General features: G+C 52.0%; 3 protein-coding genes across 7 annotated transcripts; 2 read left to right on the top strand and 1 right to left on the bottom strand.

The window, feature by feature from the left end:
- The first annotated feature begins 711 nt into the window (after nucleotides 1-711).
- SLC18A1 (solute carrier family 18 member A1) lies at nucleotides 712-9,144 on the top strand. The gene is made up of 16 exons (XM_050910110.1): nucleotides 712-723; nucleotides 1,701-1,887; nucleotides 2,123-2,483; nucleotides 3,160-3,218; nucleotides 3,485-3,568; nucleotides 3,851-3,943; nucleotides 4,259-4,348; nucleotides 5,305-5,348; nucleotides 5,502-5,562; nucleotides 5,701-5,796; nucleotides 7,605-7,683; nucleotides 7,807-7,858; nucleotides 8,071-8,134; nucleotides 8,238-8,357; nucleotides 8,565-8,698; nucleotides 9,018-9,144. The coding sequence occupies exons 1-16, from the start codon at nucleotides 712-714 to the stop codon at nucleotides 9,129-9,131; spliced, it is 1,650 nt and encodes a 549-aa protein (XP_050766067.1). The 3' UTR covers nucleotides 9,132-9,144.
- Nucleotides 8,623-18,950, bottom strand: TTI2 (TELO2 interacting protein 2). 5 transcript variants are annotated; one of them, XM_050910126.1, is made up of 8 exons: nucleotides 18,282-18,950; nucleotides 17,825-18,011; nucleotides 17,235-17,327; nucleotides 16,667-16,851; nucleotides 16,435-16,578; nucleotides 15,702-15,864; nucleotides 15,286-15,403; nucleotides 8,623-8,681 (listed from the first exon to the last, which is right to left on the bottom strand). In XM_050910126.1, the coding sequence occupies exons 1-7, from the start codon at nucleotides 18,932-18,934 to the stop codon at nucleotides 15,323-15,325; spliced, it is 1,506 nt and encodes a 501-aa protein (XP_050766083.1). In that variant the 5' UTR covers nucleotides 18,935-18,950; the 3' UTR covers nucleotides 8,623-8,681; nucleotides 15,286-15,322. The 5 variants fall into 5 exon arrangements, with proteins under 5 accessions (XP_050766083.1, XP_050766082.1, XP_050766084.1 ...); XM_050910125.1 differs by lacking the exon at nucleotides 8,623-8,681 and adding an exon at nucleotides 12,554-12,718; XM_050910127.1 differs by lacking the exon at nucleotides 8,623-8,681 and adding an exon at nucleotides 12,554-12,718 and having other exon boundaries at nucleotides 15,291-15,403.
- On the top strand, nucleotides 11,743-15,274 carry MAK16 (MAK16 homolog). The gene is made up of 10 exons (XM_050910130.1): nucleotides 11,743-11,763; nucleotides 12,164-12,213; nucleotides 12,450-12,559; nucleotides 12,708-12,772; nucleotides 12,931-13,082; nucleotides 13,385-13,439; nucleotides 13,531-13,605; nucleotides 13,976-14,086; nucleotides 14,327-14,383; nucleotides 14,665-15,274. Exons 1-10 carry the CDS (start codon nucleotides 11,749-11,751, stop codon nucleotides 14,851-14,853), a joined length of 879 nt encoding a protein of 292 aa, XP_050766087.1. The 5' UTR covers nucleotides 11,743-11,748; the 3' UTR covers nucleotides 14,854-15,274.
- Nucleotides 18,951-18,953: the final 3 nt, after the last annotated feature.

Raw genomic sequence — 18,953 nt, 5'->3', positions numbered from 1 at the left:
GCGACTGATGCGATATCCCTCTTTCATCAAATCGTGCTCCCTGAGTTTTGGAGTTAACCAAAACTCCCTGGGGTGCTGCAGGTCTCATCGGCGAAATCTGCCTGGTTTTACTCTGGGATGCGTAACACGGAGTCACAGTTGGAACGAAGGCAGCCATACCAAGGACAAGCAGCGTTAGGCAGCAAGAGAATGGACATCAGTCACTGGAGAGTAGTCCAAGACCTAGACTATTATGTATTTTATAAATGCATTTCCCAGGGCCATTTAACGATGCCAGCCTTGCCTCCCAGTTATGAATCCGTTCACTGCCCCTCGTAACCACCCGCCGATGGGGCAGAGCAGGCTTCCCCCACGGAGGAGAGGGCTGTGCAGTCCCAGGGCGGCACGTTCGGTGTGCCTAGACCCAGGCAAGAGTTAAGGTGCTGCTCGGAGAGAGATAAGCGTTGATGAAAGCCTGGAGAGCTGGTGCCTCTGCTGCAGATAAACACTCCTGTCTCTCTCCTCCCAGTCCCCCTCAGCCCACACCACCATCCTGCTCTGACGCAGAGGGAGCTGCAGGGCTGAATGAAACTTGTTTGAGGTTCCAATTAAATCTCCATGGAAGAGGGACACTCATATCCTCTTCTGATAAAAGGTAATCATAAATCCTCCGGGAGCAGCGGCTGCAGACCACACCACCTCCCGCAGCAGCAGCCGGCTCCGCGCACCAAGATGGGCTCCAGGGTAAGAGTCCGTTTTCCTCTGCTCCACGCAACAGGTTTGCATTGAGAAGGGGACAGGGGTTGTGGCTTGAGATGTAAGGGCTACATTAGTCTACATGTCTTTATTGTCTATGCTTCCTTACTCTTTCTCTCTCTCTCTCTTAATTTATCTTCTCTTGTATTAATTCTGTTATTTGGTATTTACTAGCACTTGGAGGTACAGTGAGAAACCATCCTTGTTTCCCAACTTAGTGACTTGTGTGGCACTCATATTTGATGATAGAGGGTTTGGAGCATTTGCTTTTTTTAATTAAAAATTGATAAATATCATTGCCTGGGATTTCAGGAAACCACAGGGTTATTGGAAAGAGTGATAGTTCGGACTCGGCTCCATTCATTTTGCCACTTAGTCTCTGAAGTGCCTAAGAGCTATTAGAACATAAATGGCTAATTGTTTGGTTGGTTTAGTGCAAATTTCTGATTGATATGTTCAGTGTGACCGAGCAAGCAACCTTCTCTCAGCCCCTCTGAAGCCCTGATCTTAATCACGTATGTTAGGCTTTTAAGTCCTGTATCTTGCCATGACGTTTCAATTAGGTCAAATGAAAAGACATGTAAGGTAAATGAATTTCCTTTGAGACCAAATTTAATCTCCAAAGAACAAACACGGAATAAAAGATGTAGAGATTACCACAGATAAGCTACCGGCTTGATCTGTGCTTTGAGTCTTTGGACTAAGACTTAAATGATGCCTTGAAGCAGGTACAAGATGTCTCTGGAGAGTGGAAATGGGTTAGAGCGCACTCCATCAGCAACTTTAAATGCAAGCTTGATAAAACTACGGTCTCTGACAGCAAAGCTGGTGGTCCCGGCTCATAGGGAACAGCACCCAGCTTTTGGAGCACACAGACGCTAAGTGACCTCAGGAGTTCTTTCTCGAGGCAGAAGCCATGAGCTGTGGGAGGTTGTAACCCGGAGTGTTTTCTTTAAAGGTTACAGGAGACCTTCAGCCCTGAAGACCAGGAGCCAGCGGGACCCAGGCTGAGCTCCAGGCTCTCGGCCATGCCTGCGGCTGCCGAACGCGTGCCCTGGCGCTGGCTGGCAGCAGGCAGGGCGTCGCGGAGGCTGGTGCTGGTGGTGGTGTTCGTCGCGCTGCTGCTGGACAACATGCTGCTGACGGTCGTGGGTATGGCGTGCGGCTCTCGCTGTGCTCTTCGGGTGCCGCCCCGGGGTTTCGGCTCCTCGGTCGGTCTCTGGTCGATGCCGGCAGGGTCCCTGCGCAGGGAGAGCTGTGGGCAGGGCTGGGTGCTGGGAGCTTCCAGGACACCGACATCTGGCCAGCACCATTCAGTTCAGCTGTGTGCTGAGCCAGAAAATGGAGTAAAATCACTAACTAATCCCTTCCCTGGCTTTTTTTCCAGTACCGATCGTCCCCACCTTCCTTTATACAACAGAATATGAAGGTGCCAACAGCTCTGTTGCCCCAGCCCAGACAGAGCCGGCTCCTCCAGCCTTGAAGGCTCCTCCTTTCTCCTCCATGTTCTCCTATTTTGACAACACCACGGTGACTGTCTCGGGCTCCACGAGCACCGTGGACTTGGCCAACGGGACAGAAAGCAGCCGCCCACCGCAGCCCCCCACCAGCAGCCCCCCACCGCCGAGCGGCTGCCCAGAGGGCGAGGAGTTCCTCGCCAAGGAAAACGTCCGCGTGGGGCTGCTGTTTGCCTCCAAGGCTCTCGTACAGCTGGTGGTCAACCCATCCGTGGGTCTCCTGACCAACAGGTAAGTCAGAGACCTGGGTTTGTACTGGGGTGTAGCCCTTCAGGGACAGGCAGCTCCTGCCTGCTAATGAAATCACCATTAGCTGGGCAGTAAAGGTCTGTGCTGCACGTGTGCAGCCACTGCAGCCACGGAATTACAGGAGTCGGTGGGTAGAATAGCAAGGGGGAGAATATGTGCATCAAAATAAGCATGAATTTTACCTTTTCTAAAAGCCTACAAAAGGCTTGCAAGTTTATATTACAACATAAGCCTCACTAATGCTCTCCTCAGGTGCGGACAGATGCTGTTTAATACCAGTAACCATCAAATAAACAAACAAAGATTCCCACCCCGCTATGGATATAATGTTGTTGTTCGGATTTTCTGTCCCTGAGTTTTTCTTTGCCTTTGTCTCTAGCAGACACGTGTGAGGGGCACTGGGCTCATCTCCACGTGGTCTGGGTGGGCAGATGAGTTGGCAAAACAGAGCCATGTCTCTGGGTGTGCTTTACAGTATTATCTGAGGGCACTTAGACACTGGATGCTTCCTTGAACAGCACTCGTGGGCACATCCACTCCTTCGGGAGATGCTTACCAGCCCACAGAGATGTGTGCGTTAAGGCTGGGCAGCAAGACCAGATCTCAAGCTGGAATGAGGAATCCTCCCTGAGATCGCGCCTCTTTTTTCCCTTTCCAGGATAGGATACCACATCCCCATGTTCATCGGATTCATCATCATGTTCCTCTCCACAGTCAGTGAGTATTGCCCTTCTGTCTGCCCTTCATACGCAGCAGCACAGGAGGAAATACTTTGGTCTGTGCCTGCACCGCTGTCCCCGTGCAAGAGAAAGGAGTGAGAGCAGAGCAACCGGTCTCAGAAATCAGTGACAAGAAAGGATGAGCGGCCCCCTGCCCCCTCCAGCACCCAAACTGGTGCAAGCTGAGGCCGCTCTTACCCTCTGCAGGGTTTTAACACTCAGTCCGCAGTTCTGCCTGATGCCATCTCTCTCCTTCCTCTGCAGTGTTTGCTTTCTCAGGCACCTACACCTTGCTGTTCATCGCCCGAGCCCTCCAAGGCATTGGGTCCTCGTTCTCATCAGTCGCAGGTAAATGTTTTAGCTACACCTTAGTCTCTGCGTTAGCTCCCCTTGTCTGGGTTCAATTATCGTCCCAGGAATGATCCGCAGCACAGACACACCGAGTGCCTTCCTCGGCTTCAAACTCTTCCTCCTCACTGTGCCTGCCTGGCTGGTGCAGACGGTGCACGCACACAGCCCAGCCAGCAAGCAGAGAACTCCCCCCAAAAGCCTAGGCTGCTTTCAGAGAGGAGCCCCACCACCACAGCACCAGCCAGCCTCACGTGGCCTCTGCTTTCTCTCTGCTCCCAGGCTTGGGCATGCTGGCCAGCGTGTACACGGATGACTTCGAGAGGGGCAACGCAATGGGGATCGCTCTTGGAGGCTTGGCCTTGGGTGTGCTGAGTAAGGAAACCTTGCTCCCAACGGGGTTTACATCAACAGCATCTCCAGAGCTTTGCTGGCCATCACCTACGGCTTCCACCCGCCTGGCCGTGCCCCTTCCCCGGCGGCATCCCACGGGCACGGCTGGCCTGTCCTCCTCCCTCCCTCTGCCCACTCTGCACGGCCACTGCCCGCGGGACCCGACCCCTTCCCACCACCTTCACCGAACACCCCCGGGGCATCCAGAGAAAACCACGACGGCAGGAGCCGAGCGCTGCTGCCCGGGCGCTGGGGCCGGTGGCACTGCCGCTGTGTGACGCAGCCTTTCCCTTGCAGTCGGGGCCCCCTTTGGGAGCGTGATGTACGAATTCGCGGGGAAATCATCTCCCTTCCTGGTCCTGGCATTTCTCGCCCTCTTGGATGGAGGTGAGGAGCCAAATGGTTTAATCCTACCAAAAAAAAACCCCCATGGGAAAAGATTTAAATGCGGACGTTTCGGGGAGAATCTCACAGGGCTTGTGTGAAGGAAGAGGCACATCAACACAACACGGGTGATATCATCAGCACTGGTTATTCTGTTATTGCTAAATCATATGTTTTCTACCACCAGATACATGACATAGCAATATAGTAAGAATTAGTCCCTCATTACTTAATAAACCCCCTGATTGCTTTAATGGCTTGAATAGCACATTCAGTAAAGCTCTCTGAACTGCGAATTCTTTGTGAAAGGCACACTTGTCTGCAGCCTCTTCACCATGCCACAAAGGAATTAGATTTTGCCAGCATAAATGGTGATCCTTGTTCTTTCTCTGATAGCTGTATTACAGATGCAGGCCACGAGAGCCTTCAGAGTGTAACGGCAAAGTTATAGATAGCAGAAATGTGCATTTTTAGTGGGAAGTATTAAGCTAATTAAATTATAGTCCCAGTTACCATCTTAGCCTAGATGTCACGCAAGATGTCATTAATGAAGCGTGTAAGAGCTTTTGGAAAATGAAACGTAGGTCCCATACATATGAAACTTTCTTTTTTAATCCTATTCTTTTCCACATCTAATTTCTGTCATGCTCTAGTTGTGGCTCCCCAGCAGGCAGCTGGCAGCCTGACGGAGAGCATTTGCATATTCGCCTGCTTCATGTGTTGACAAAACACTTCTCACACAGTCCACTTACAGGGAGTTTTGCTGCTCCCTCCCGTGGGAGCAGGGCTGGGAGCCACCTCTCCCCCTGCCCGCTTGAACGATGTCCCCAAACACAGTTACTGCATCCCTGGGGCCTCTGCTGATGAAAGGGCTGGGGCTGAAAGAAAAGCCAGAGGGAAATGCAGATTGAAGTGATGCTGTCTCCAGAAGTAAGCTAACATCAGTGTTTTCTTCCCAGCTTTGCAGCTCTGCATACTGCAGCCCTCTAAGATCTCCCCCGAGGTGAGTACAGACGTGTGCGCATAAGCGAGCCGGTGCCAGGCGGCGTGAACGAAGCGGGCGCAAGCTCCCCGGGGAGGAGGGCTGGGCAGGCACCGAGCCAAGGACGGGTGCGAAGGCTCTCAGCCGACGTAACCCCCCTCTGCCATCCCGCAGAGCACCAAAGGCACGCCGGTGTCCACGCTGCTGCGAGACCCCTACATCCTGGTCGCTGCAGGTAAAGGCGGACGTCAGCACGCACCGCGCTCCTCTTTGTGCCCCTGCGTCTCCCGATCAAAGAGATTCACTTGTGCCTGCTTGAAACAGCAGCAAAAGGTGGCTAAAACAGAGCATCTCTCCCTTTTCTCCCCGTCAGGAGCCCTCTGCTTCTCCAACATGGGGGTGGCCATGCTCGAGCCCACCTTGCCCATCTGGATGATGCAAACCATGTGCTCCCCGAAATGGCAGCTAGGTAGGTGTTGGGCTTTGCAGCCTCCACTCCTGGACACCTGCGTGATACAGTTTAGCTGGAATCAGTCCGGCTTTGGCACTGCGAGATGGATTGAATAATCTCTTATATCATTCTAAAAAAGAAGGAAACATATGCCCTCACCCGCACAGAGTGAGTGATCCCAGGCTGCGTGTTGCTCCAATTTCAGCTGGAAATGTCCTCAATGGTAGCTATACAATGTGCTTTTCTCTATTATTGAAAAAATTGTACAGAATCAGACTCCCCACAAGAGCAGTAACGGTGGAAGAAAGGCTGTTGCATGCACGGGAAGCCTGTCGCATCTCGTCTTCTGCAGGGCAGATAATGGTATCGTGCTGGGCTGAGATCGTGGCAGCCAGATGGGTTTTGTAGAGGCAGCTCTGAGTAAAACAAGGCCATTTAGAGAGTCCCAGGCAGGACAGGATGGTACGTGCTAATTACCAGCTGCCGAGAAAATGCGATATGGAGATAACATTGTCTGTGTTTGCTACAAAAATAAAAACTAATTGTTATAAAACCCAATTGGCTGAGGAATGACCCGGGGGGTGCCCCAGGCTACACTTAGATCCCAAATTGAATTGCAGCCTGGGAGCAGGAGGGCTGAGAGAGCTCCTAATCGAGTTATCCTCTGGTCAGGCAGGAGCATCCACCCCCATAAGAGCCTACGACGCTTCTCATGAGCAAGTGATTGAGCAAGGATGGACGAGGGTCCCAAGGATTCTGGCAGCGGGGAGAAGGGACAGCGTAGCTGCCTGGCAACCACAAATGTCACAGGCTGAGAAAAGCACTCAGGGCTGCCCCCGCCGCCACTGAACTCAAGGGGAACCTTTGAGGTGACTTAGCAGGACCCAGACGTCAGTAGACATCAAAGAAAATCCCAAACACATTCACTAGATTTTCAGGCACCGGAGATTTGAGAGCAGTTTGGATTTAGACGCAGTTCAACTGCAAGCCACCCATCTCACAAGCTATTATGAACTCAAGGGGCTTTTGTATTTGTATGCTTCAGTTTGCCCACTCCCATAATTCTGGAAAAAAAAAACCCAGGAGAGCTTGGACTAAACCTGCAGGATTAACTGCGTTCTGTCGCTGTTAAAGAGAGGAAAGAAAATTAAACATAAATCGGTGTGTTTCAATAAGGAAGTTGTCTTAGGGAAACCGAGCTGATCAGTTTTATTTATAGTCGGCGGGATAGTACATTAAAAATAAACAACTGGTAAATCAGCAAACAGTGCAAATATTTAATTTTGACTACATAATGATCCCCAAGCCTTTCACTTAAGCAGTTATTTTATTTCTCTTTATTTAGTAAGTAAAAAGCAGAAGGCAAGGGGAGAAAGGTGGAAGAGGAAGAAGCTATGACAGGAGAGAAGGACGAGCTTATTAAAGCAGGGGGGACAAAACAGTTCTGCATTTAGCTTCTGGTTATCTCACAGATCTTGTGGGTGAATCACCGCACCGCTGCGTGCCTCAGTTTCCCCCCCATCAAAAGCAAACACATTTTCTATGCCTCCCTCTGTCTTCATAGAGGGACCCCCACCCTTCCACAGGGCACGGAGCAACGGGACAGCCAGCGCAGCCATGACACGGAGTAATGACAGTGATGGACACGGAGAAGCACCACTGCACGCATGGGCACCCACGGAGTGGGCGCTGGACGTTAGCTTGCCTTGCCTGGCTCACGATATTCTCCAAATGAGAGAGGCAGTCAGTGAAGCGAACATTTTTGCAAATCCCCTGGATTTGCCTGGGGATGACACACTCCTTTTCACTCTTTCTCTCTCTCTCAGGGATGGCGTTCCTCCCTGCCAGTATATCCTACCTCATCGGCACCAATCTCTTCGGGATTCTGGCTAACAAAATGGGCCGGTAAGTGGAACAGAAGAGATTTCAGCTCAATCCAGGCCAGTCCTGCACTTTCAGCATGAATTACGCTCTGGTGTTGTGCACACTGAGAACATCTGCCCTCTCCTAACTGCGGCCTCGTTGCAGGTGGCTGTGCTCCCTGATCGGCATGGCTGTGGTGGGAATTAGTCTCCTTTGTGTAAGTAGCACAAGACGATTTCAAGACCTTTCTGTAGAAGAATCAGCAGGGGCAGCGTGGGCGATAGTACTGACACGGGGTTACGTGCCCGGCAGTCAGTAGACGTTCAGTGGTTGCACATGTGTATCCATTTCACAGACATATGTTACACCTGCACGCCTCAGCGAGCTCTTCTGGCCTCATTTGTATATTCTCTTTCTCTCCTCTCAAAGGTACCTCTGGCCAAAAATATTTACGGGCTGATTGGCCCCAACGGTGGGCTTGGCTTTGCCATAGGTAAGCTGTTGGCGTTCGGGCTGCGCAACACAGCTCCAACGCAGGTCTCACCACCGCCCTCGGAGAAGGCGATGACTGATCAGGTCCTTCTTGCTTTGGGCAGGAATGGTGGACTCCTCAATGATGCCTATCATGGGTTACCTCGTGGACCTTCGCCACACCTCTGTCTACGGCAACGTCTATGCCATAGCTGATGTCGCCTTCTGCATGGGCTTTGCGATTGGTATGGAGGAACTCTTACTCATGGGATGACGTACTCAGTGTGTATCTCAGTCGGTTTATCGCTCCCTTTCCTCCACCCAGCGTTCACTGCAAGCAACTGGCACAGAGTCTGCAAGCCAGTCACCGTAGATTCACAGACCCCCTCCAAACAGAAAAGGCACCTTTTGCTCTCTGTCGTCTCAGCCTTCTTTCATTTTTACATTTGCAGGTCCATCCACAGGCGGTGCGATTGTACGAGCTATTGGGTTTCCCTGGCTGATGATCATCATTGGAGTTATCAATATTGCCTATGCTCCTCTCTGTTGGTACCTGCGCAACCCTCCTGCTAAAGAGGAAAAGATTGTGAGTTTAAGTATACTTTATTCCCTTAAAGTATAGGGGGTTGATAATCCAGAGATTTTGGGGGGGATTAGAATAAATTTGCCAGGGATTGTGCCTTCCCTTTTGGGCTCTACTGTGCCCTCAAAAAAGGGACAAAAAACTCAGACAATAAAACCAGAAAAGTTTAGAACTATGGTCCTTTCCCTAACTCACAGTTTGTATTCCCTAGGCAAAAGTTGTTGGCTGCTTTGGCTTTCTCTAAAAGTGGTAATGCTCCTGTTAACCATTCAAATTAATCACCGTTTTTACTAAGGCGTGTTTTCTTCTCTCCTTCACCCAGGCAATCTTAAGCCAAGAATGCCCCATGCAAACCAAAACCTACAGCACTCAGAAAACCCTGCGCGATTTCCCTCTCACAGACGACAGTGATGTGGAGGCAGAAAATGCAGAGTAGCAAGCGCGAGGATGCGTGCCCTGTTTTGAAGCTAATATTATGTTTACAGAACATGGATGTATTAGCACCCAAGAATAACCCAGCCTCCCCCAAGACTTGTGGACACAGGATGGACGCAGGCTGTATCGTTGACCTGTTCTCTCGGCCGTGCAATCCACAGCAGGGAGTAGAGACCCAGGATTTGGAGGCTCTACTCGTTTAGTTAAGCCACTCATTTGCTCTGTGACTTCCAGGCAAGTTACCCAAACTCACTACATCTCATCTGTAAAAAAAAGTTATGAAGATTAGGAGAATCTATCAACCTCTCCTGCAGAACAATACGGTCTTGGGGATAGCCTCACCATGCAGTAGGGGATAATATCAACATCTCTCCCACATGAGTCCAGTGGCATTTGTTAATGTCTTTAAAGCACTTACTGTTCTTGAAAGAAAAGCACTGGAGAAAATGAAAATCCGCGGCATCAGCTTTAGGAGATTTCTTCCTCCAGAACTCTGCTATAATCCCCAGCATGAAACCTTTCTGTAACAACAGGGCACTATCCACCTGCGTCACTGCCAGTCCGTCAATAAAGATGTCACTGTACGGCTAATGCGCTCCACGCTCCTCTGAAGACAGTTTAAAAGAAAACGTTCATTGCCATCTCGGTATAGCTTTATGTGTTGTGCTATTTATGTGCTACTTATGGCTGCTTGTGTGTCTCTTCCACCATCCATTAAATTAATTCATTTATTTGAAGAACTCTAAGAAATTCAGGTAGAAATAAGGCTGAGAGCAGTTTTAGACTCTTACACACAGACTCAGCCAGCAAAGCTAGTCAGATCCCTTGTGATTATAAGTGACTAATAGAGCATTTTTAAAAACCCCTGCCCCTCAGCTGAGATGGGGTAACGGGCTGTGTTTGTGATCCTAACCCATCGCAATGAGAAGTACAATAGATTGAGTTAATTGCCCTTTTGCAATTTCCTGGCCACAAGTTTAGAAAGAGAGCAGCTGCACCGCTAACAATAATTATTGAGTATAATGGTCTGTAAAAGTATGTTACAGTTAAGTAAGAGAGAGTGTGAAGTAATAGAGGTACCAAATTAATTTTGTAAGTGTCAGAGCAATTCCCGTGATCTCATTTTTTCCAGCGAAACCTCAAACTTACAACTTCTCTGGTTCCACTGTTGGCAGTTTATATAAACTCATTTCGGTCTTGAATGAGCAGTTGTGTAACGCACAGCCATTTCACTTGCCAGAAAGAACAGATGATTCACTGCTCTGGAGCCCGAGCAGCACAATGCAGATGCGCTTGCCAGCAGGGAAACAGGAGGATAATAACAATTCATCAAGATTTGGTACCTTATGACTCATTACCAAAGGTCATAAATGGCTATTGTCAGGCAATCCCACATCCACGGTGGGCCCATTGCCCCTCGCTTTGCACATACAAGACGAAATTATATTTCTTAGGCTGACTGGAAATGACTAATGCTAAGCCTGTTCTCAAAAACTGGTTATTTTTATCTTCCACCTGTTTCCCTGCTTTGCCAAGAATAAAAGGAAAAACGTGTTTGCTTTCTGTGATGGAAGAAAAAAAAAAAGCAAGCTGTTCTATTTGGGGATCTATTCACACCTCCACAGTGCACCTCGCAGTTAAATATTAACTCTAACCCCACCTGCGTGCCTGGTGGCCCGCTGCTCTGGAAACCCAGCCCCTGCAAGCATCCCCCAGGCAGGCAAGCCTCCGACTGCTGCAAGGCGAGCTCCGCGCCAGCCAGCCTCCCCTGGCACCTCACCCCGCAGCGCCTCGCTGTTCTCATCGGCAAGGCGGGTCAGACTCTTTCCTCCGGCATTGGCAGCTCAGGCTTCGTAATTAATAAATTAGCTGCAGTGCCAATGATGTTGACGGACTTTCTTTGCTCTGAGTGAAGAATTAGGTCATAATGTTTGCATCAAACGACCTGATATTTTTACCCACCCTGCTGAAAAAATTAATCTCATTCTTGAGTGCATTAACAGCGGCATAAACAGGTACCGCCAGCTCTGCAGCTTGGGGAGACAAGTGGGGGGTCCTGGTAGCTGTGAAGGGAAGTTTTCCCTCCTTGGGCCCACGGTCTGCAGATAAACGCCTCCCTCACAGCTTCTGCAGTGCAAAATTAAACAGCGTGGGTCTGCACGGGGAGCTGATGGTATCGCCCGTCCCCTCCGTCACGGAGGCAGCTGCCATTTCCTATTGCCAAAAGCAGAGAAGAGGAATGACAGAGCAGACACGGCCTGAGGCCGGACCCCCCGCTGCCGCCACCCCGGTGCCTCAAGCAAGGCAGGCCTCGACCAGCACCTGGACGGGGATGCCCAGGGACAACGCACTTGACAGGGCTCCTTTAGCGGCGCGCACCGGCAGCGGGCCACGGCAGCCTCTCAGGTTGATGTGCCACAGGTTTATTTCCACACCCAGAGCTCGCCCCGGCCGGGGCACCGCTGCGGCCCTACGCGGAAGACTCGGTGCGCCGCCGCCACCGCCATGACAGCCCGGCCCCGCCCCTCCCCTCTGACACCGCCGCTCTCGCGAGACCTCGCCGCACCCCGCCCCTTCCGGCGATGGCGGCGCGCTAGGCCGGCGGCACCACCACCACCATGCACTCGGACGACGTGAGTCCGCCGGTTGATTCGGTTCCGTCCGCCCCGCGTCAGGCAGCCGCGCCGCAGCCAATCGGCGCCCGCCCCGCCGCTGAGTCGGTTGCGTCCGGCCGGGGCGCAGCCCGCCCCCGTCCCCAACCACCACGTGGCGGGGGGGTCCCCGTCCCCAGCCCCGGGGGGGACAGATAGACGGGGGGGGGGGGGGCTGTAAATGGGAATGTGGCAGCAGCAAACGTGCTGTCCCTGCGCCTCTTGTTGCACCGCACCCTCCCCACCAGTGCCGTGCAGAGAGGGGACCCCAATCTTTGGGGGGGTGTCCCCCCCCGTTAGAGCCTCACCGGGGGAGCCAGGGGGTGCGCAAGGTGCTGGGTGAGCAGTGGCAGTGTGTGTCACCCGCTGTTTGTCCTCGCAGGTTGTCTGGGACACACTGGGGAACAGGCAGTTCTGCTCCTACAAGATAACGTGAGTTTTTGCGGGGACGGGGTGGGCCGAGCTCTCCCCGCGGGGGGGTCTGCAGGGTGCTTCGAGTGGGAGGGACAAATCTGGGTGCCCCTCAGGCCCTGGCGTGTTCCCCTGATCCCTGTGCCACCACGGCCACGCGTGACGGTCGCAGAGGATGGGGTGGGTGGCTGCGAGGGGCAGGGCGTGCAGCGGGGTACTCCAGCCCTTCCCCTTTATCTCACCTCTCCGCCTCCCAGGACAAAAACCCAGAACTTTTGCCGCAATGAGTACAACCTGACGGGTCTGTGCAACCGCTCCTCCTGCCCGCTGGCGAACAGCCAGTACGCGACCATCAGGGAGGAGAAAGGTGAGAATCCGGCAACTGCCATGAACAACGCCTTGGGTGGGCAGCGGGCGAGTACCGCCTGCCCGAGGGCACCCCGGCTCCGAGCACCCTCCCGCTGCCGGGGCCATGCTCAGTCTCTCTCCTGGGATCACGTTCCTCTGTTCTTCAGGTCGGTGTTACCTGTACATGAAGACAATAGAGCGGGCGGCTTTTCCCCGTCGCCTCTGGGAGCGGGTGAGTTAACGAGAGCGGACCGCTAACTAAGCGTGCTCTAATGTATTTTACTGAGAGGCAGTGGAGGGCAGGGAGCGGTGGCACTCCTCCCAAGAGCAGATGTGTCCCCGCTTTGTTGCTGCTCCGTAGCTCAACTCTTCCCCTTTCCCCCGCCCCAGGTCCTGCTAAGCAAGAACTATGAGAAAGCACTGGAAGAGATAGACGAGAACCTCATCTACTGGCCGCGGTTCATCCGACACAAATGCAAGCAGCGGTTTACTAAGATCACGCAGTACCTTATCCGCATCCGGAAGCTGACGCTCAAGCGACAGTAAGTGACACGACTAAGAGCGATCACGTTGGTTTGGCTTATCAAGCCGCTGCCCATCCACTGAGCCACTGTCACTGGCTGTACGCAGAGCCCTGTTTTCCTGAGGCTTTGGCAGGCTTGTAAATGAACCTGGCTGAAATGGATTTAATTGCAGCGTGGTCTGTGTATATAAATGTGCTTGAACGAGTTGCAGCCACATTTCTAATGATATAACTGCTGGTTCTTGCCCTGAATGAGCATTTGCTCATCTGCTACACAAGAGGCTGACAGATTCACTAACTAGCGCTTGTTGTTCCCTGTAGGAGAAAGCTCGTTCCTTTACGCAGAAAGATTGAAAGGCGAGAGAAGAGAAGAGAGGTACTACCACTCTGTCACGTAATCTCCTGTCTATTGCTTCTGTTCCACGTGTCTTTCAAACAACTGACACAGCTCCTCTTTGCTCCATTAGGAGAAAGCCTTGATTGCCGCCCAGCTGGATAATGCCATTGAGAAGGAATTACTGGAAAGACTGAAACAGGATACAGTAAGGATCACTGCCTTCAGAGCACAGCAGGGAAACTGCTCCTACTGCCCTCCGTCCCGCTGGTTCTCCAGGGAGGGACAGGGGCGTTGGTATGAAAGAGAAGCATCGCCCTTGTAGGAAGGGTAGGGGATGACTGCACGCTGCCCTTCTTGAGTGGCTTTATAACAGGCTGGAGAACTTGCCTCCCCAAAACGCAGAGCCCCTCATTTTCTGTACAGCAGTGCGTACTTGAGAATTGGGGAAGGGGCTGAGCCACAAGTTCAGCCTAGTTTGGTGCTGCCTCCATGCAGGCCATAGGCTTTAGATGACCCTACCACCAACGGCTGTCTTCCTCCTGGGACTTACAGAAAATCCACATTTTCCTTTTCAGTATGGAGACATTTACAACTTCCCCATTCACGCCTTTGACAAAGCTCTGCAACAGCAAGATGCAGAAAGTGAGAGCGAGTCGGATGCAGAGAAGGAAGAAGAAGATGACGAGGTAATGCTTTCAGCCACAGCACCACAGTTCATCCTTCCCTGACCTGGTGCAGCACCTCTGATTCACCTACATGCTGGGCGTTGTAGTGAATGTCGGGGTGAGAAGAAGAGATAAAGAGAGGTGAACTCAGAAAAAGCATGTGTGTGCAAGTGGTGGCCTTGATGGCTCTTCCAGTGCGAGTCATGAGACTGTATTGTGCGCAGTGTGCACGTACTAGCTTCTGACTTTTCTTTCTTACAGGACATGGATAAAAGAGAGTTTGTGGAAGCAGATGACAGTGACCTCAGTGACTTTGAGGTAGGTGAAGCACCAGGTATAAACTGTCAGGCTAAGCTGTTTGGAAGTCACCTCCACCTTCTTGGTGTCTCTGGTGATGGGATAAGAACCAGCAAAATCAGATTTGTGGGACATAAGGATACAGTCAGACTGCGCTGTATCCACTGCACCCCAGCTCCTCTGGCTAGACAGCTGGGAGCCAGGAATTATAAAATGGAATTGGATACACGAGATAATTTTGCAGAAAGAGGAGGTTTAGTTACACAGTGTGCTCTGACGTCACTCTTGTCTTTCTTTCTCAGGACATGGATAAGTTGGAGACAAGTAGTGAAGAGGAGCAGGAAGAGGAGGAAGAAGTAGAGAAGAAAGCCTCTCACTCCAAATCTAAAGGGAAAACTCCCCTGAAAGGACCAGCCAGAAGAAAACGTCCCTACATTGAAATAGAGTATGAAGAAGAAACAGAGCCAACCATCAAAACAAAAGCAGCCTGACTCCTTCCTGAACCCACATTTTGTACTGAATGACAGGACTCCAGATCTGCCACTAAAATGCCTTCCAGCTTTCACCACTCTGTGCAGGACCCTCAATAATTACTCCTTTTTCCATACCCCAGACTAATAATTTTCTTTAAGAAAAGGATTTCTGTCCCACCCCAGGCAATTGCAGGAAGTTTGTACAATTCCTGCATGAAGCGCAGTTTTAAGGAAGACAACTCCCCACTTTCTCTACAATCACACAAGGCTCAGCTCAGACTGTGCTCCGGGAAGGAACCTGGACTGGGGGCACTGCTGCTTTGTTCTAAAGCTGGAGAAGCCCGCGTGTGGCTAGGCGAGCACACAAGTGTATCTTGTTTGGGGGAGGTATGGGGCTAACAGGGGTGGGATGAGAAAGACAGTAACTTTAAATAAATAAAAAAAATTTACTGTACAAAAAGCGGGGTGAGCAGTGATCAGCCACGCCTCACGTGTTCTCTTGCACTTTTCTGATGCATTCCCGCACGCGGTTCTCCTCACAGCTGCTGTACACGCCTTCCAGCAGGCCCTGAAACAAGAACAGAATCAATTTCCAGTGCCTTGGCACGCTCAGGTTTATGGTGTTATCAACCCTCCCCCAGCTATCTGTTGGAAGAGAATTCTACAAAGCATATATAGATACCTGTCAATATGTATCAAGTCACTTGTCAATCAAGTCAAGTACTAATGTTGAGGTGGGTGGAAATTGATGCTTTCAAAATACCGTTGGACTGAGGAAGCAAGCGGGCTCTTGCATGCACTATGCCGCCCCTTCCTTCTAAAGGGGAAGGGATCAGAGATGAAGCAGTGCTCGGTCCCTGGCTCACCTTGACTTGCCCTTCAGAGCACCGATCCAGCAGGATGAGGCATTCAGTGGCCCCTTGGAGCAAGGCGGCTTTTACTGGCTCTGGCGTTGGACCTCGGTCAGTGTGTACGTCCCAGATCATCTTCAGCAGGGCCTGGAGGAGCCCAGGGAGCCTGCAGGGCATTCTGCAAAAGGGAACGGCACCTGCACCTTACTCTAAATCCTCTTCACAAGCCAGGGGAAAGCACAGCCTTGCTCAGCAGTTCCTAGACACTTCAGGCAGGAGCTGCTAGTTGCCGTTTACATGTGGAGCAGGATTGTAGCTGGCCGAAGATGAGCAACGGCTTCAGTGATGAGGCTGAAGAAGCTGCCTCGTTCAGTATGCCCACCAGAGGGAGGGCACAGGCCCTGAACACAGAGGTAACCTTAGGATGGTGTATAGGGAATGCCTGTCATTGGGCAGCCTAACTCACAGCACAGGGCTTACTCCACAGTTCTGCCATGCAGAGGACATAGGTTTAGTTTTTAGCCAAGCTGATGCTTCTAGAACAGGCAGAAGTCAGATCAAAACGAGGACCCAGCTTAATTTTTGGGCCAGGTTTTTCAGCAAAGCAGTAATGCCAGCGATTCCTCCCTGTGACAGATTCTCCCTTAAAATTTCAGGGCCTTTTCCTCAAGCAACAGAAACTGGCTGTGAAAGAGGGACAGCATTCAGGATATGCTTTCTACAGTGTCTTTCACCCCAAGACCAGTACCTGGGCCAAGCATGCTCTATGGTGCATTGCAGAGTCTCCAGTATTCCCAGTCGGGCTTCTTCCTCAGGGCCATCACAGACTTCCAGATACCCCAGGATAACTCGCTCCAGCCTTTTCAGGTGCCGCACTATCAGGATGCCAAGTCTGCCGACACAAAGAAACACACACTGAGGAGGGAGATACACACCAAGGCCAAAGCAAGTCCCCGCAGGGCCGCGGTTGCTGCCCTCACCTCTGCACAAAGGCAGGCAGGGTCCTGGCGTACACCTGCCGCAGCGCAAGGCGATGCTCTGCCTCCATGTGGGTCAGAACCAGCTGCAGCACCTCGTCGCAGGGGGCGGTTGGTCTGGCCTGCTGCTGCTGCCGCTGGGCTCTCTCCAGGATCGGCAGCAAGTCCAGCAGGCACAGCAGTACTGCCTGGTTTGGTGCAAGACAGTAAATCTGGGCAGTGCCTCTGATGCTCTCCCCAAAGCACCAGTAACTTCCAAGCCCCCTGACCACCCACAGCTGCTGCAGCTCACCTGACAGACCCCACTACTTCTGCGACCTGTTACCAGCCCTCTTCAGCAAGAACCACTTGGAAGGGGACAGGAGGCAAGAGGTCTTCCCCCTACTTTGAAATTTTCCTGAAATCTACTGAGTTACTTTGTCTCTTGGCCACAGGCATCAGCTAGGAACAGCTTGACTGGGCTGTCTGCGAGGAAACAGGCTCTGCCTCCTCATGCGTTAAGCTGGCTATCCCTCATGAGGCTGACACGCAGTACCGCAAGGCAGATTAAAATGAAGTTCTGCTGTCCTACCTGGATGAGAGGGGCCTCTCGTGAATAGAGGTGGTTGTAAAGGGCATGGTACACAACCTGAGCCCTGTTGAACTGGCACAGATCAGCAGCTGGCTGCAACAACAGAGAACAGAACGTTATTCCCGTGTATCACATTCAGCACCCGCTTAACCTAATAAAAAGAGAACAGCTTTCACAAACCCTCGCACGTACTGCGCATTAGGAATACTGCTTACAAGAAAGTGGGAGCAGGTGCTGTAATAAATGCAGGTTAAACCCTGCCACGCGCAGGAGCAGCCACTTTTCTTCACCTCCCCAGCTGCTCTTTTGCAGTTCCACTGCCATTACTTTAATACCCTGCCCTGCAAACTGTTGTCAGGCCAATATGTGAATCAGCTGAGTTCAAAAGGTGGCAAAGCAATTCTTCGCTTAGTGTTAACAGATGTAAGAACTACACATATTTAAACACACAGGGACAGTATGGAAGATGGAGCAGAATTGCTAGGTTAACAGCAGAACCAGGAGTACAAGTTAGGAATCCTAACAGGCATCCAATCCACCTTCCCTTCAAACAACGCCCAGAAAGGGATCTAATTTCTTAAATCCCTTACCACGTTGAGAATGATATGATGCAGGCAGCGCACACCCAGGATTTTATTCTCCTCCCGGTAGTCGTCCGAGATGAGCAGCGATGGCGGGAGGACACGCTCCAGGTAACGGCTAAGCCAGGGCCGGGTGACGTGAGGCAGCGTCCAGGAGAACACAAACTTTGTGGCAGGGTTACGCTTCCAAGTGTCTCTGGAAATACAGACATGAGCTCAGTGAACACCAGAACTAACGCGTGCTCATTTCCTATGCATCTGGGCTTCTCGGCTGACAATAAGCTCTGATTGACACCCCCCCCCTTCCATTACTGGGGTATTTGTAAAGCTCTTGGCCCCATATTTATCATTGAGTGTCTTGTAATGCCTGAGCTCACACTGTTTCCCAAAACTATCCAGTATTTTATACATACAGCCCAGCCAAACACGCCACCCTCTCCACCGCTGCCCTCCCCTTCCTACTCACTTGGTCAACTCCTGTTTCAGGAGCCCCATCACTGCTGCAAATCTTCCTTCCTCATCTTCATTCTTTCCTCGAAGGAATTCAGCCACCAACCTGCAGCCTGCGGCCTGAAGCAGCAACGCCAGCAGCTCCTGTGCCACTGACTGAGACCTCGCATTTGTCCAGGGCCTCTCCACAATGTGTGTTGCAGCAAAGATGTAGATGGGCCCCATCACACGGCATAGGATTGGGCCCGCCACGGAGACACCCAGAGACTCCTGGGTCTTGGCAGCTTCTAGCTTCGCAAGGAGGTGCAGGAACACCGAGCCAACGTCTGCCGCTCTCTCAGCTGTGGCAGCGTACGCGCTGTCCTTATCGGGGAGATCCGCAGCATCTTGCTCCTGCTTTGGGGGTGCCGCGTAGCCATTCAGCACAGCCACCAACTCGCCCAGCGTTGCAGGGCTCACGCCTCCAAAAAGCCACCGGCAGTCCGCAGCCTCGATGAGCGCACCCAGGTCTCTGACCACGCCGGCCTTGGGGGTACCGCCAGCCCCCTCGGAGAAGAGCAGCCCGATCTGGAGGAGGACTTGCTCGGCCGGCGGGACAGCGGGGAGCGGCTGCGCCCCATCCCGAGGCCCCTCCAGCCTCAGGGCTCGCACTAGGCCGCTGAGCTCCATAGCCCGACCAGGGCCGGGC

This window comes from Gymnogyps californianus, chromosome 23 (genome assembly GCF_018139145.2).
Source record: "Gymnogyps californianus isolate 813 chromosome 23, ASM1813914v2, whole genome shotgun sequence".
Classification (NCBI taxonomy): Eukaryota; Metazoa; Chordata; class Aves; order Accipitriformes; family Cathartidae; genus Gymnogyps; species Gymnogyps californianus.
This window is presented reverse-complemented; position numbering and strand designations above follow the sequence as displayed.